This window comes from Plasmodium malariae, assembly GCF_900090045.1.
Source record: "Plasmodium malariae genome assembly, chromosome: 7".
Classification (NCBI taxonomy): Eukaryota; Apicomplexa; class Aconoidasida; order Haemosporida; family Plasmodiidae; genus Plasmodium; species Plasmodium malariae.
The window spans coordinates 4,079-19,637 of NC_041781.1; the positions used below are offsets into that span (position 1 = coordinate 4,079).

General features: G+C 18.8%; 2 protein-coding genes and 1 pseudogene across 2 annotated transcripts, besides 1 other annotated feature; all 3 read right to left on the reverse strand.

Moving 5' to 3' along the window:
* On the reverse strand, positions 1 to 1,002 carry PmUG01_07010200 (fam-l protein; the record flags this gene model as incomplete). Its single annotated transcript, XM_029003838.1, has 2 exons — positions 1 to 807; positions 916 to 1,002. 2 exons carry the CDS (start codon positions 1,000 to 1,002, stop codon positions 1 to 3), a joined length of 894 nt encoding a protein of 297 aa, XP_028860587.1.
* Positions 1,003 to 3,712: 2,710 nt separating this feature from the next.
* On the reverse strand, positions 3,713 to 4,435 carry PmUG01_07010250 (annotated as a pseudogene).
* Positions 3,713 to 4,435: a sequence feature (Plasmodium exported protein, unknown function, pseudogene).
* Positions 4,436 to 13,448: 9,013 nt separating this feature from the next.
* On the reverse strand, positions 13,449 to 14,310 carry PmUG01_07010300 (fam-m protein; the record flags this gene model as incomplete). The annotated part of the gene is made up of 2 exons (XM_029003839.1): positions 13,449 to 14,087; positions 14,224 to 14,310. The coding sequence occupies 2 exons, from the start codon at positions 14,308 to 14,310 to the stop codon at positions 13,449 to 13,451; spliced, it is 726 nt and encodes a 241-aa protein (XP_028860588.1).
* Between the last annotated feature and the right edge of the window lie 1,249 nt (positions 14,311 to 15,559).

Here is a 15,559-nt window from a genome sequence, read left to right on the forward strand (position 1 = left end):
TTACCCTTTTCTAAACTTAATTTTTTCATACTTTTTAACTTTTTTATGGTAGTAAAAAATACCTAATATACATGTGACACCTATTATAAAGACGGGTATGAAGTATATAAGAAAACCAAAGAAACCGGTTATATAATAATGTTTATCTACATTAGGTTTGCCTGCGCTCCCTGCTACTTGAGAAGCTGATTTAAAGAAAGAACCAAAAGGGGAATTTTTCAACCATGCATGTAATGGCCTTAACATTTCTTGTAAAGGCTTCACACCACTTGTAGGTTGTGATACCACTGTTGGAGCAATAATATTCAAAACATAAAACAAACCATTTATAAGTCCATAACCCACGAATAAATCTAGTAAAAGTAATATGGATAACAAAACAACAAAAAATATAGGTAAACTTAATCGAAATCCGTACTTTTTACGCATTATTTTTTTATAAATCTTATCACTAATTGTCCTGTTGTTTTTAAGAAAATCTGCATAATCAAGTTCTTTAAATATTTTTTTTTCCATACGGGAATATTTTTTTGTTTCAAATATACAAGATTTATTTTTGTTATGTTTTTTATGATCTTTCCTATTATTTGATAAACTACCATTTGATTGTTTTTTTATTTCTGCATACTTCCTTTCATTATTAGATATATCTTTTCTCTCATCCATATCATTATTCGATATCCATTCCTTTAATTTCATAGGACATGTATCCATATTTTGTTTACATTTTGCTAATAATCGATAATTCCCTATATTTAATTTTTTACCATATGTATGATTCTGTTCCGAAAATTTATGATATTCACTCTAAAAAAATAAATTAAATATTTATAATTAAAAAATATCAATAATATCACTCTTAAATAAAATGTTAATAAAAATAAAACACAAAGGAAACGAATAATATTTTCATACAATATAAATGCTAAAATTGTATATCCCTGTTAAGAGAATAAACGCAGCAATATTATTAAATAAGAGTAACTTAATTTTTTTTTCCATTTCATATAATTCATATATTGTAATAAGTTCAATTAATAAAAAAAATTATATTGATATAATATACTTCTAATAATGGAATCTACGTCTTTTTATTTACTTTATTATTATTTTTTTATTCGGTTTCATAAAAAAATCATAATATAAAATAATAATAATAAACTTTATAATACAAAAAAAGTTAATATTCTAAATTATTATAAAATTTTTATTTTAATTATATTCATTAATATATAATTCATTTAAAATAATATAATGAGTTTTAATTTATATATATTTAAAATATATAATTTAGTTATCTAGAATAGTAAATGAACAAATGATATTATTAATCCTATTCAAAATAATATATATATTTTTTTTTTTAACATTTGTAAATTCTGAATTCATATATAGTACAGAATATAGAGAATGTAGATATAATTCATTGTTCTATATATCTAAATAATAATTACTGATTTTAACATTATCCAGTAAATTAATATAATTTCATTTACAGTATATTCTGCAACAATTGGATATTTTTGTATAAAATATTTGTTATTATAACAATGTAATAAAAGTAAAAATAAATTAAAAAAATAAAAATTTGTAAAAAAACTTGGTTTAATATTATGTGCATATTTGATTACCATTTATACATATATATATTTTATAATACTATAAAATATATAAACAAATTAATTCATAACTCCATATGTAATAAATAAACAATTTAAATTTTAAAAATAAATATAAAATTATTTTTTATTCGAGTATATTAATTTTTGGAAAATCTAATTATTAAGTTCAATTTATATCGTAATATCTAAACATAACTTTTTAAATTCATTTTTTTAATATATGCGTTTTTTCTTAAGTTTATATATTTATAAGAAATATTAAAATATCATAGATAAAAAAAAACTAATAATCATTTTAAAATATTTATTAATAGATGGTCAAATTATTATGTAAACTCTCCCAAGTATTAATATCAATTTGTCTATTTCCAACTATATTTAGGCTAGAAAAATAAAATACTTAAGCTCATTCATGTTTTAATTAATGTATTTTCAAATGAACATTCCTAGTTATTATTAAATCAAATATTAACATTAACCTGAGTAATCAATAAAAATTTATTAAAGAGGGATTTTAAGAAAATTAGAATATAATCAATTGATAAGCTCGCAAACAATTTGTGCAAAAAAATATATAGTATATTCTTATATAATTAATACTTTTATACAGAATGTATCACAATGGTTTACTTAAAATATATCAAAGCTTATATTATTTATAAAGACAATTATATTTATGTTAATTTCCTCACATATATAACATGTTTTTACTTTTACTTACTATTATATTATAATAAGGATTATAATTGAAAATTTAAAATAATTTTCTAGTTAATAAACTATTTATACTTTTTTATTTTTTTAGGGTCCTTTTGCTTCTGTAGTAAACTTATATGTAGAGATAACATTATAGGTACCATGAATGTATGAACTATTATATATATATATATAGATAATATGAAAAAAAATATATTTAACCTTAATATACGTGTACATTTTAATGAATTGTTAAATAGTTTTCACTGATAAAATATTATTCTCTATTATTAGGTGATTATTCTCTAATACAGAACTAAAGTATTAATTGTTGTATGAATAATTTAATATTAGATTAACACCAGTTCAAATATGTATTCACTTAATACATACCTAAACAAAAACATATATATCTTTTTATTAACTACATTATTATTATTAAAAAATTTTAAATATATTTCATAAAACAGAATTAACTTCATTAATTGTATAAATTAAAAAATAAAATGTTAAAGGTTTCTTAAGCTTTTCATTTAAATGTAAAGCTTCATAAATTATAAAATTAATAATTTATTCTTAAAATTAAAATAATATTAGTATAATCTTAACAATATCATAATTAAAATAGTATAAATATCTAACACTTTAATAAAAATATTCTTATATGAATTAAGATTTAAAGTACATATATTTCAAAATATTTTTTACAAAAATAATTTATCATATTTACATTTATAGAAAAAATATATATTAACAAAAAAAAATATATGTATTTTGTTTTTTTAAATGAGGAACAACGTGGAATATTTAAATTAAAAGTAATATACAGTAAATTCCTATAGTTAATTCTTCAAATTATTAAATCCTTGAAAAAAAGTAAAGAAAAATTATGATCGTTAAAAATATAAATTTTATCATTAGTCCCAGTGACACCGTATTAATTGTAGCATTTTGTATTAAATTAAATAAACACAAATTTATTATAATAAAAATTTTAATTAAACATATATACACATAATTTTTTCATATAAAACATATATTTTTGTTGTGAATATTTATAAATATTAATAGCATATTATTATAAAAATTTAAATATATATGTAAATATATTTGTGTCTAACAACAAATATAACTTACATCAATAATTGCGTTATAATACTAAAATAAATATAGGATTGCGAGGTTATAAATATTTAATATAAACATTTTTACAGTTATATATAATTATATATATGTATATATTATGTTTTCAATATGAATTTTATAAGTGTATAATGAGAAATTATTTTGAGCACATAATTTCATTCAGCATAAACAAAATTTCTAATAAACGCCTGAAAACCTTTTTTTTCAAAGCTATACATTCAATACAAATAAGTGTGAATCCAACTTTATCATATTACTATTGAATGCTTGAACATTTTTACAAATATATAAATAACCACCGAATTACATAAAATAACTAACAATAAAGAAAACAACAGCATAAATTCCTTATCGATTTCTAAAAATACAGTTGATGAAAATGCTTTTATTAAATATAACACCAATACGGAATATGTTAAGGCGGTAGTCGTACACTTTTAAAGTATTAAACTTTTTTTCTTAGTAGGATAGATACATTTCCTGTATTATATATATAAGGATGAATATACAATATAGTATTTTTACAAAAACATTATTTATCTCTTTTAAAAAATAATATAGGACATATTTGCAATACGTGAACAATTTTTTGGACTCCGCTCCTGAATTATATTTATTTTTAGATTAACATTACTCATCATATTCAGATTTATAATTATGTTATTTATTTTCATAATAATATCATCCATTTCAAAATAACATATTTTAGAGTGGTGCATAATTTTTTTCCGTACAATTATATTATAATAATCTGTCTGTTCTTGGATATAATGTTATATTAATAATTTTCCTATTATATAAATATTTATCAAAGATACTCTAAAAATATATGGAAATATTTATATTATATATTACGTAATAAATTTATATAAGCGTTAAGAATTTTTTTTTATTAGTATATAAATATATATGTGATATAAAGTAGGGAACCACATAAAAAATATTTCTTTTACGTTTTCTTTATAAAACATTATAAAAATTAGAACATATGAAAATAAAAAATATAAATGTAGTAATTTTAAATAAAATAAAACATTTTAATTTTACATCAAGTGGGAATGGTTTAAAGTTATAATACCTTTAACTCTGTAAACAACACCATTTATAATTACACATTATACTTAGAAAAAAACTATTAAAGCAATTCTTCTTTTGTTTTATTATATTTTTCAAAAAGTTTCTTATATTCATAAATAATATTAAAATATGAAGTGTAAAAAAGATAACAACATTTTAAAAATATAGTAAATGTTTTCAATAAAAATATATATAAACAAGTAACATCAAATAAAATAATTACTGGTAAAACTAATCAATTAATAATTACTCAGAAAAAATATATTTTTTAATAGTACAGAAGAACAATTATAACTTTTTGTTGTCTTAGCTTTCAGAAAAAATATGATATAAAATAGATTTTTGGGAGCATGTATATTTTATTTTACTGGAATAGATAAAATATAGTCATTGAGAAAGGAGATATTAGTATATAATAGAAATATAATTATTGATTTTTTTTTTAGATAACCTAATGAAACTTCTAGTTTATTTCTATGTCAGTCCTTTTAAACATCATTATATTACTGATAAAATATAAATTATTTCGTACTATATAATAGTATTTATAAGATGGAAAAAACAAGAAAAAAACAAAACATTTTTTTATCCTACAAATTATAAACTAACACATATCATGTATCTACGATATGTACAACATTAATGCAACGATTAAAAAAATCCATTGTAAGGTTTAATTCATATGCATGCATTTGCTGTTTCAAGTATTACTCTCTAATTTAACGCTTTTATATATACTTATGATATTATTACACATGGAATACTAAAATTTTTGTACCATTTGATAAAATTTATTGTTTTATTTTGACTAAAATAAAATTTATTAGATTTGAGAATCCAGAAAAAAAAGGCGGGAAATTTTTTTTTCTTGAAAAAAATATATATTTATAATTTCTATAGAAATGAAAATTTTAAAAAATACAATAAAAAAGTAAATGCCAAAAAAAAAGCGCTTATTGTAAATATGATGATTAAAAAAAATGAACAATTAAAGTAAGAAAATTATTTAAATACAATAATTTAGAACATAATATGATATATATAAGAAATACGAAAAGACAATACATAAAATAACATATAATGCAATTTAGCTAAATGCTTAAAGTGTTATTTTACATTTTGACTACTTTGTACAGGAGATAATAATGCATTAATTTTTTATTAAATTATAAATAAATATTAACCCAAATAATGTAATGAATAATATATTTTATGTAATTAAAAAAATATATGTGAAGTCTCTAAATTTTTAATATGCAATATAATACATGTTGTCATATAGTATTTTATAAAAATAATAAAAGTTTTATTTCATTACATATTTTCATATTAATATAGTATATATATTTATATATATATATATATTTAAACAGATTCTCTGTTCAAGAACATTAAATTATACTTTCATATGAATATCTCTTGCTTTCCAAAATTTATAAATATTAGGTCATATGAAAGATTATAACAGCGCCTTTTAATAAATTATACTATATATTATGTTGAATATGTAATGATAAATATTACATATATATATTAGATTCTATTTATTTATTATTTTATAAATTTATCTGTAATTAAAAAAGTTCGAAATTTTTAGAGGATTACTTTTTTTTTCCTGCCTTATTTTATGCATCTTGTATTTATTAATGTTATTCATATCAATTTAATTTAATTAATTATTTATATTCAGTAATATGAAGGAATACACATGTATAGTTTTTATTTTTTTTGATATATTTTATTATTTCCTAAGTGAAAGCATACAGTGTATGTGAATAATATTATTAATTATATATATTTATATCTATTTATTCATATAAATGTATCCATATTAGTATCTAAATATTCTTTAATTCTTGTATATATAATATTATATGTAATAATCACTTCTCATATATAAGACTTGTATAATAATAAATTATTTCTCTTTTAACTGATGATGTTATTATTATAATAATAATAGGTTACAACACAATTTTCTTTTTAATATTTGTTTCAAACATGAATTAAACTGTGTTTTATATATTTTCAGTGAAATTACAATTTTACTAATTTTATATTAATTAATATTTTTACAGTTATACTTATTATAAAGTTATTAAATCATTTAAAAAATACCCTTAGCACTATTCTGTATTTTGATGTTTTTTCACACAAACTTATAAATGTTAAAATAATGCCTAAAACGAATACTTTTATGTATATTATCTATATGCGTTTCAGTCTATTATAGCAACTTATTTTTCTTTTTATAAGAAAATATTTAACATTTTCACTCTACAAATAAGAGTGCATGAATATATCTAATGTAAATTTTACAAAAAAAAAAAAAAATAGCAAAAAATTATATTATAATATTTTTTTTTTTTCATTTCCATATATACAAATTCATTATATGCAAGTATGCACAGTTAATATCCATGTACATAATTTGTGTTATTACATCCATATATTTTCTTATATGCTTGTTTATGAATGATTAAGATTATAACCTCGTGCATTTTTATATAAATCCACCATACGCATATATATTCATATATAATTTGTGCTCTTCCACATTAAGAACTGAAAATTGTTACTTTTACATTTTTTATGTTTTCGCTTGAGCTTTCTTAGATATAATGGTGGTTATACTGATTAAAAACCTTTAGAACTAATACTAATAAAGCAAATAATAAGTTAAATTACAAATATAATGGAATATAAAATGGGAATATCGTTAAACTGTATTTCTATACAATTACTTATTTTAAACAATTTTCTTTGAATATGCATTGGATATTTATTTTCTTCATTCTTCATTTTATTAACATAAAAGAAATAAATATTTCTATGAACTTGAAGCATTAGCGATATACTACGTTCTCATTTATCAGTATTTTATCATTCGTCTCATTCTTTGTTATATACATATACGTACTCTTATGTGCACACATCTACAACAGGAGAACATAAATTGATAATGTGAGCAATATTGAATGAATAAATTTTCATTATTCAAACGTTCTTATACATACATATATATATGTATGTATATTCTTTAGTGAATATTCCATATAAAAAGGCATCACAGTTAATGAAAGTACATGAAAAAAACAATTTTATATTTACATACGCTTGTTATAAGGATAATTATGCATTCACTTATAGATAATGATATTTTTTTTAACGTACATACATATGCACACGATTCTGTCTTCTAAATATTTTAGTTATATATATATACAATTATATTCCAGCTATAGATATATTATTGGTTTTGTTTTTCTTTAAATGATTTAAGTGCTCATTAAAGTCATTATAAAATTATTTTTCTGATGGAAACAATAATATATAAAAAATTTACACATATATGTATAAAACTCAATCATAGGAGAAACTAGATTAAGCATGCCATATAAAATGAATTTTATTTTGTTTATTTGTTCAAATTTCATCAAATGCATTCTGTGCATAGGAAAATATTTCCATGAACACTTTTAATAATATGACCAAATAAATCAAAGCATTGCACCATGTACAAAAAAAAAAATATGCATTTTATGTAATATAGGAATGCATATAAGTGCATATATGTAAATGGGCATATTAACGTATGGAATATACGCATATTTATCCATATATACTCATGTACATATGCACATGTTCGCCAATATAGGTACATAGTATCATGTGAAATACATTTAAATTCCTTGAAAATAATTTTTTTCATTTCTTTTATCTCCAATTTCTAAGAAAATACATTATGACAGATACATTACATTTTCTTTTAGCTTTTTCATATAATATAAAGGAAAAAATAATAAATTAAAAAAAGTTTGTAAACAGTGACATTTCCTTTTTTTTTATTTTTTTAACTCTTTTACATTAAACATTTATATGTATGTCCATCTACTTTTTTTATACCTTTATTATTTCTACACGAACTAGAAAAAAAGAGAGAAAAATTGTTTTATAATTTTCTTTTACTTATATATTTGGTTTCATTTCTAATCAAACTTTATGTTGTTTTTATTCATCTTATTTTTCTAATTTTCAATTATTTTAATGTTACATATTTATGGCCTTGTAATACATCATTTTTGTATCCTCCGTTCAATTATTTTTCATCTTAACATTTTTTCACGATGATTATGTCTTATTGATTAAGATATATGTAACCTAAATAATAGCAAGCATGATATTCTTGATATTCACATTGCCAATGCATACATATGTGTAATTATAATTATAACAATTAATACTTTTTCTTTTTTTTAAAATTTCTTCAATCATATTCAGTTTATTCATAATTCTATAATGAAGAATAATGCATTTGGCAAAGAACATATAATAATTTTTACAACTATATATATCAAAACCAATTTTATTGAAAACCAATGTTATGTTCTCAATTCAGCGACATTGTCTCAATGGAAAAACGTAAATTCTACTTTTTTATATTTTTAAAAATTCATACACGAAACAAGTCCATTGAAATATAATACTTTTTTATTTCCTTATTTTATTTTTTAAGGTATTAATATAAAAAAAAAGAAAAAAGAGAAAGTCCAGTAATGTACAGAAAGAACAATAAAGTTAGATAAAGAACGTTTTGAATATATAGGTATATAATTCAAAAAATAAAAAAAAAGTTAAAATAGAAATAAAAGTACATATATATATATATATATACGTTAAATAATAACATGGAAAAATTAAAAACTTTACAAGGTCAGGATTCATAAAAAAATTGTTTTTTTTTTTTTATAGTGAATTATTCAACTTGAATTGCTTTTTTAAACATATATATACTCATAAAGTTTTATTATTTTTACACATGTATTCTTTCAGTAAAGAAGAAATTTATTACACACTTTTATCTTCATGTACATTATATATATACAAGTAAATGAAAAATTAACAACTTTAAAAAATAATATTAATTACATGATAAATAAATATTATTAATTCTATAAAAATTTTTTATTACCATAATTTTCCTATTCATTATATAATTGTTAAGATACATATTTAACTTATAATGTATATTAAACAACACTTTTGTAATATTTCTCTATTTTCTAGCTTCCAGAGTTATTTTCCCTTTAATTTAACTGTATTTTTCAATTGTTTCCATATAAAAAGTGTATTTCTTATTAAACGTATTAATAAATATTTGTGGCTTAATGAAAATTAAGACATAATTGACTTGAAATGGAAAAAACAAAAAAAAAAATTAAAATATATTTATATTTTTAGTACATATTACCATGGATACTTATGTTTGAATATATAACTAATGATATAACTTACATAATGTTATACATTATATTTAAACATAATATTTACTTATCTTATTTTCTTTATACACCTAAATATGTAACATTATCAAATAGCTTAACTTACTATTTTTCTATTTTTTATCCCATTCCTTTTTTTATATCTTACAAACTGAACTAAAAAAAATATATTATCATTATATAATTATTTTACTTAAACATATATATTAAATAAACACAAGGAAATATTTTAATAAACTAATGTAATCCTTAATTCTAGAAAACAAGCATACACATAAACATATTTTTATTAAAATTTCTATTGGCAATCTGTTCACTTTCTATACCCATAATTTTTCGTATATATTATACTAATGTTCTCCATCTCTTTAGTATATTTTTGAAAACAAATAAATATACATGTGATATTACACTGCCTAAAAAGCACTTTATAATTGCAAATAAATGTGATAAATAACATGCATATTAAATAGGTATTCTAATTTTCATTTTAATCCAGAAGATTATGGATTTAATAAAATAAATTTATCCATTGTTATAACTACCAAAATATTCGTATACGTTATCATATACGTTATATATATATTGAGCTAAATCTTATATAAAAAATATGGTAATATTTGTATTAAGTTAATTAAAACTTATGTAGTTAAAAAATAAAATGTTATCTAACTATGAATCATACAAAAATAAATAATATATTTTTTTTAATTTTATTTTATTTAAAAAATGATCCTTGAATATATGAATGTATTATTAATTTTTATCATAAATTATATATACTTATTTATATTTTTAACGCCATATTAGCTCTTTTATATATCTGAATATATTAAAAATAGGAAATACATATATAAAAATACTTACATATTATTTTATATTTGTTGATATAAAATATATTTATTCATTACCAATAATGTCAATTTATCTTTTTACAGATATATATAAATATTTAAAATTTTATTATTATGTAAGAGGGAAAAAAAATAGTGACACATATTACCTGTTAGAAAATGTTTGAATCTAAATGAGCTATTTAATATTATAATAATGTCAAAAATAAAAAAGAATATATATTTCATTTATTGATAAGTTTTCAATATAATATATATTAAATTAGTCATATCATAAGTTAATTAACGCCAAAATTAAGATTAATAATAAATAATTCCTAATCTTCCTTTTAATTGCTTAGATACATAATATATAATTTGGTAAACAGTTATAAATAATCTTTATTTAATAAGGATAATTTTTTATACTATCTACAAATGTATATATACAAATCAATATTATTCAAAAAATAAAAAAAATATATATATTTTATTTATAATTATTATTATTAGTTAATCTATTTCAATTAAATACAATTAAAAATTTATACTAGTATTCAACGATTTTGACGTTCTAGCCTTCAACTGATATATTATATTTTACATTAAAGACAAGACATTTATACATGAAGAAAAGAAACATGGATCTTACTGTTACTAAAATTTGAGTAGGAAGAGAGTTTCCCATTAATTGTCAATTCATAAATATGTTCTACTCGAGAATTATTCTTAGTTTTTTTGTTCACCTTTAACACAATTTTATATATGTAAAATTACAAGGGATTAAACAAAATGGATATATATAATAAACAAAAAGCATATATGAAATTATTGTATAATTAAAAATTTTACCATATAGTAATCTATAATAGTAACATAGTGTATATATGTTTTTATATTTCATTTTTATTTACTTTATATAAAAGGAAAAGTACGACAAATATTCCCATAATTATAATAACAAGAAATATATTAATATGTGAGGAATAAGAAATATTAAAGATAATTCTTCTTTTCTTGAGGATTCTCATAGAATTTCATTTTTATTGTCTCTATAGAGCACCTTAACTTTACATTGCTAAGCATGTGCTATTTTAAAATAAGGAATTTCCATTAATGATCACATAAAAATTTCAGTTGATGCAACAATTTGTAAATTAGAAATTTCAGATTACTTACTATATTTAATTTTCACAGGTAATTATGTATATCCATGGATATTACTATATACATTAATATTAATTGTTAATTAGATATAAGGTTTTTCACATTGTACTTGATATGAAAAATAAAATAATTAAATAAAAAATTGGTAATATTGAAATTATACCGGCATACAGAAATATTAACATTTTCATATAAAAATTATAAATTCAAAATTTTTTATAATATGTAGATATTCAACATTATTTTTCATTATCATTTGTTTATAGTAATCATAAATTTATTACGGAATGAAGTGCAAATCACGTCATTTATACTTCTAATACATAAAAAGAAACTATATATTTTGTTTCATTTTTTAATCAGTGTTTTTAATTTTATTGTAATAATTTGGTAAACTATATATATATATATTTAAATTACTAACTTCAATATATAATACATATAAAAATATATTATAACAATTATAAAATATCTTTTCACTACTAACATATTTATGTAATAACAACTTCCAATATCATTAACATAATTGATATATGAAAAACATTTACTTAATTCAAATACGAATTGAGCTTTTTATTAATTTATTTTTTATAAAAAAATAATTTAATTAATAAAATAAGCTCTTTAAATTATATATTAAAAATATAAGATTTAAATAAAAAAAGCCCTTCTACAAAATAAAAAACTTTTTTAACATTTAAATTATTTTTGTAATACGTTTTTTTACATAGATAAATAAAAGAACAGTTCAATTTTTTATATTTTTGAAGTTTATATGGTTCTTATAAAAAGGCATTAATTTTATACTTAATAATGTACACTAGCTAATACAATATAATAAAAACAAAAGTAATATTATAATATTAACCGTAATCCCTGAACTAAGAACATAATTTAAAAATAATATTATTTTATATCATATTTATAATATTATATGTAAATTTTGAAAAAAGAATTAAATTCATGTTAATATGGATTTTAAAAATACATGTGTCACAATTTATTCATTATAAATTTTATTTTGTAGAATAAACATAAAATTTCCATTTATGTTTAAGAAATATATATACATATATGTCGATACAATGGAACATTATTCAGTTCGTTTTATCATGTACTATATAAGAGAAATCTATTTTTAATATAAGGTTAGTTAAATATTTTTCTAATTATAACAACAAATGTTCAGTTTGTCTACAAAAAGAAAAATCAAAAAATATATATATAAAGTACTATTTATAGTTACAATATAAATAGGAACACGTCATAAATATAATTATAGAAATTATGCTATACATATTTATTTCAAAAAACATATATACATCTTTCATGAAAGTGTATTTATATAAAAAAATTGTATATAAAAATTAATAATATATAGGTAAGAAGAAACGATAATTTATAACATACATTTAAAAATATTAAAACATTCAAATTCACGGAAAGTGTAAGTATATATTTACAGTCCTGTTGTATGCAGAAACGATAAATTTTATAATCGTATATTTATATAATTATAGAAATTATAAGTATACTTTATAAAAATGTATTACTATATATATTTCACATATTACTTCATATTGACAAATTGCTTTGAGAAAAATACATACAACTTAATATACATTTTACTCATTCATTAACTTAATTCTTCTATATTTTTCATTATTTCTTAAGATCTTAGGAATCGTCATTATAAGTGTTACCCCTAACACTATAATAATTGAAGCAAATAACATTAGATAAAAGTAATGTTTTTTATCAACTATTAATTTTTCTACAGATTCCAACATATCTTTCAAGGGCCCTAACCCATGTAATATGGGCATTCCTATTCCAAACAAGAAAAAAAGAAAAAATATAACAACTGCAAATCCGTAACTTCTAAATTTTATTTTTTTTAAAGATATATGAGCAATTCTCCTTTGTTTTTCTAGAGAATCATCATAATCTTTTTTCCTTAACCATTTTTTTTCAAAATGGAAATTTTTCCCATCAAATATTCCATTATTATAATCTATAACTTCGGTATAATAATGAGCCTTATTTAATAATTTTCTATTAGATTTTTCGTTTTTTCGTTTGCTCCCATTTTTCTTCTTAAACATATATTTTTTTCCGTATTCTGCATTGATTGATGTGTTTTCTTTTAACCCCACAATTTGCGAATCATTATCATTTTTATATTTTCCTAGTATTCGATAATTAAATATAATTAATTTTGTATTATGTATGCACTTATTGTCTGAGAATGTATTAAAAGTGCTCTGTGAAAAAAAAATTTTTAATATAAATATATTTTATTTAAAAGGGCAAATAAAGTAAACCTAAAAAGTATTGTTCATAAAACTAAAATAAAAAATATTCTAATAAATCGAATACAATTAAATAATATCAGCATACCCTGACATAGTTAAAATAGCATATCCACGTTAAGAGGATAAACAAAGCAATTTTAATACGTATGATTGATTTAATTTTTTGTTCCATTATGTAAATCTTTAATATTCTAATGTACAAAGGAAAAAATTAATAATGATATAATATATTTCTAATAATGAACAATGAAATATATATTTAAAGTATTATTTTTATTATTTATTAATAAATATTTAGGAAAATATATTAGCAATAATTAATTTTACCACAAATACAAAGTAAAATAAGATTAAAAATATGTTATATAATTTTCATTATAATATTATTAAAAAAAAAAACTCACTTCAATTAAAAGAAATAATTTTCTTTGATTCATTAATATTTCAAATATGCAATTTTTTTTTTTAACACGATGCACTAGTTAAATAATTCTTTTATTTTTTATATACAGAAAAAATTAGGATATAAAGATGTGATTTCTTATAATATGTAAATATTCAATTTATGTACTATATAGAATGTAGAAAATATATATGTAATATATTCCTCTCTTTATTAAGATAATCATTAATAATTTTAAGAACACATTTCTTTAAATAATTATAATTTTATAAATAAGTATTTTGGACTAACGTAATATTATTAATATAATATAAATTATTATATTTATATAATAATAATAACAAAAGAAAAAAAAACATATTATACTATGTTAACTGTAACTCATGCTTTGGTTCCTACTTAAGAGAATGCAATTTGATAGTGAGTATAATGCTTTTAAAAAGTCAAATTTATATTGTACTACATAATCTATTAAAGGATACGTATTCTACAAGTAAATAAGGTATTCCTTTATATTTTTATATCATAATTTTTGAAAATTTCAATATTTAATAAAATTTTATTCATAGTAATATTTCTAGATGAAAAGTATTTATATTCATCTTCTTAATTTTTTTATTTTTACTTAATTATTTTTATTCGTAAAGTAAAAATATTTATATATTTAAAAAAAAAAAAAAAACATATCTTCACAATATAATTTTTCCATATATCTACTCATATACGTGTTATTTACGTGAAATAAAATGTGTTAACAAATTATATTAATATTTAATCATAACAATAAAAAAAAATATATATTACTTTTTTAAAATTAGCAGTATTTTTAACTCTTCAATGGGCTTATATCTATGTATGTTTTTTTCATTTTCTTGTGGTTCTAAGCATATTTCTCAGATAAAAATGTATATAAATTCTTTATTTAATTGATTAAATAATACATTTTGAAGTTCATTTAGATTTCCAAATAAGGACGTATATTAATACTGCATTAAAATTTTCATTTGAATCAATTAAA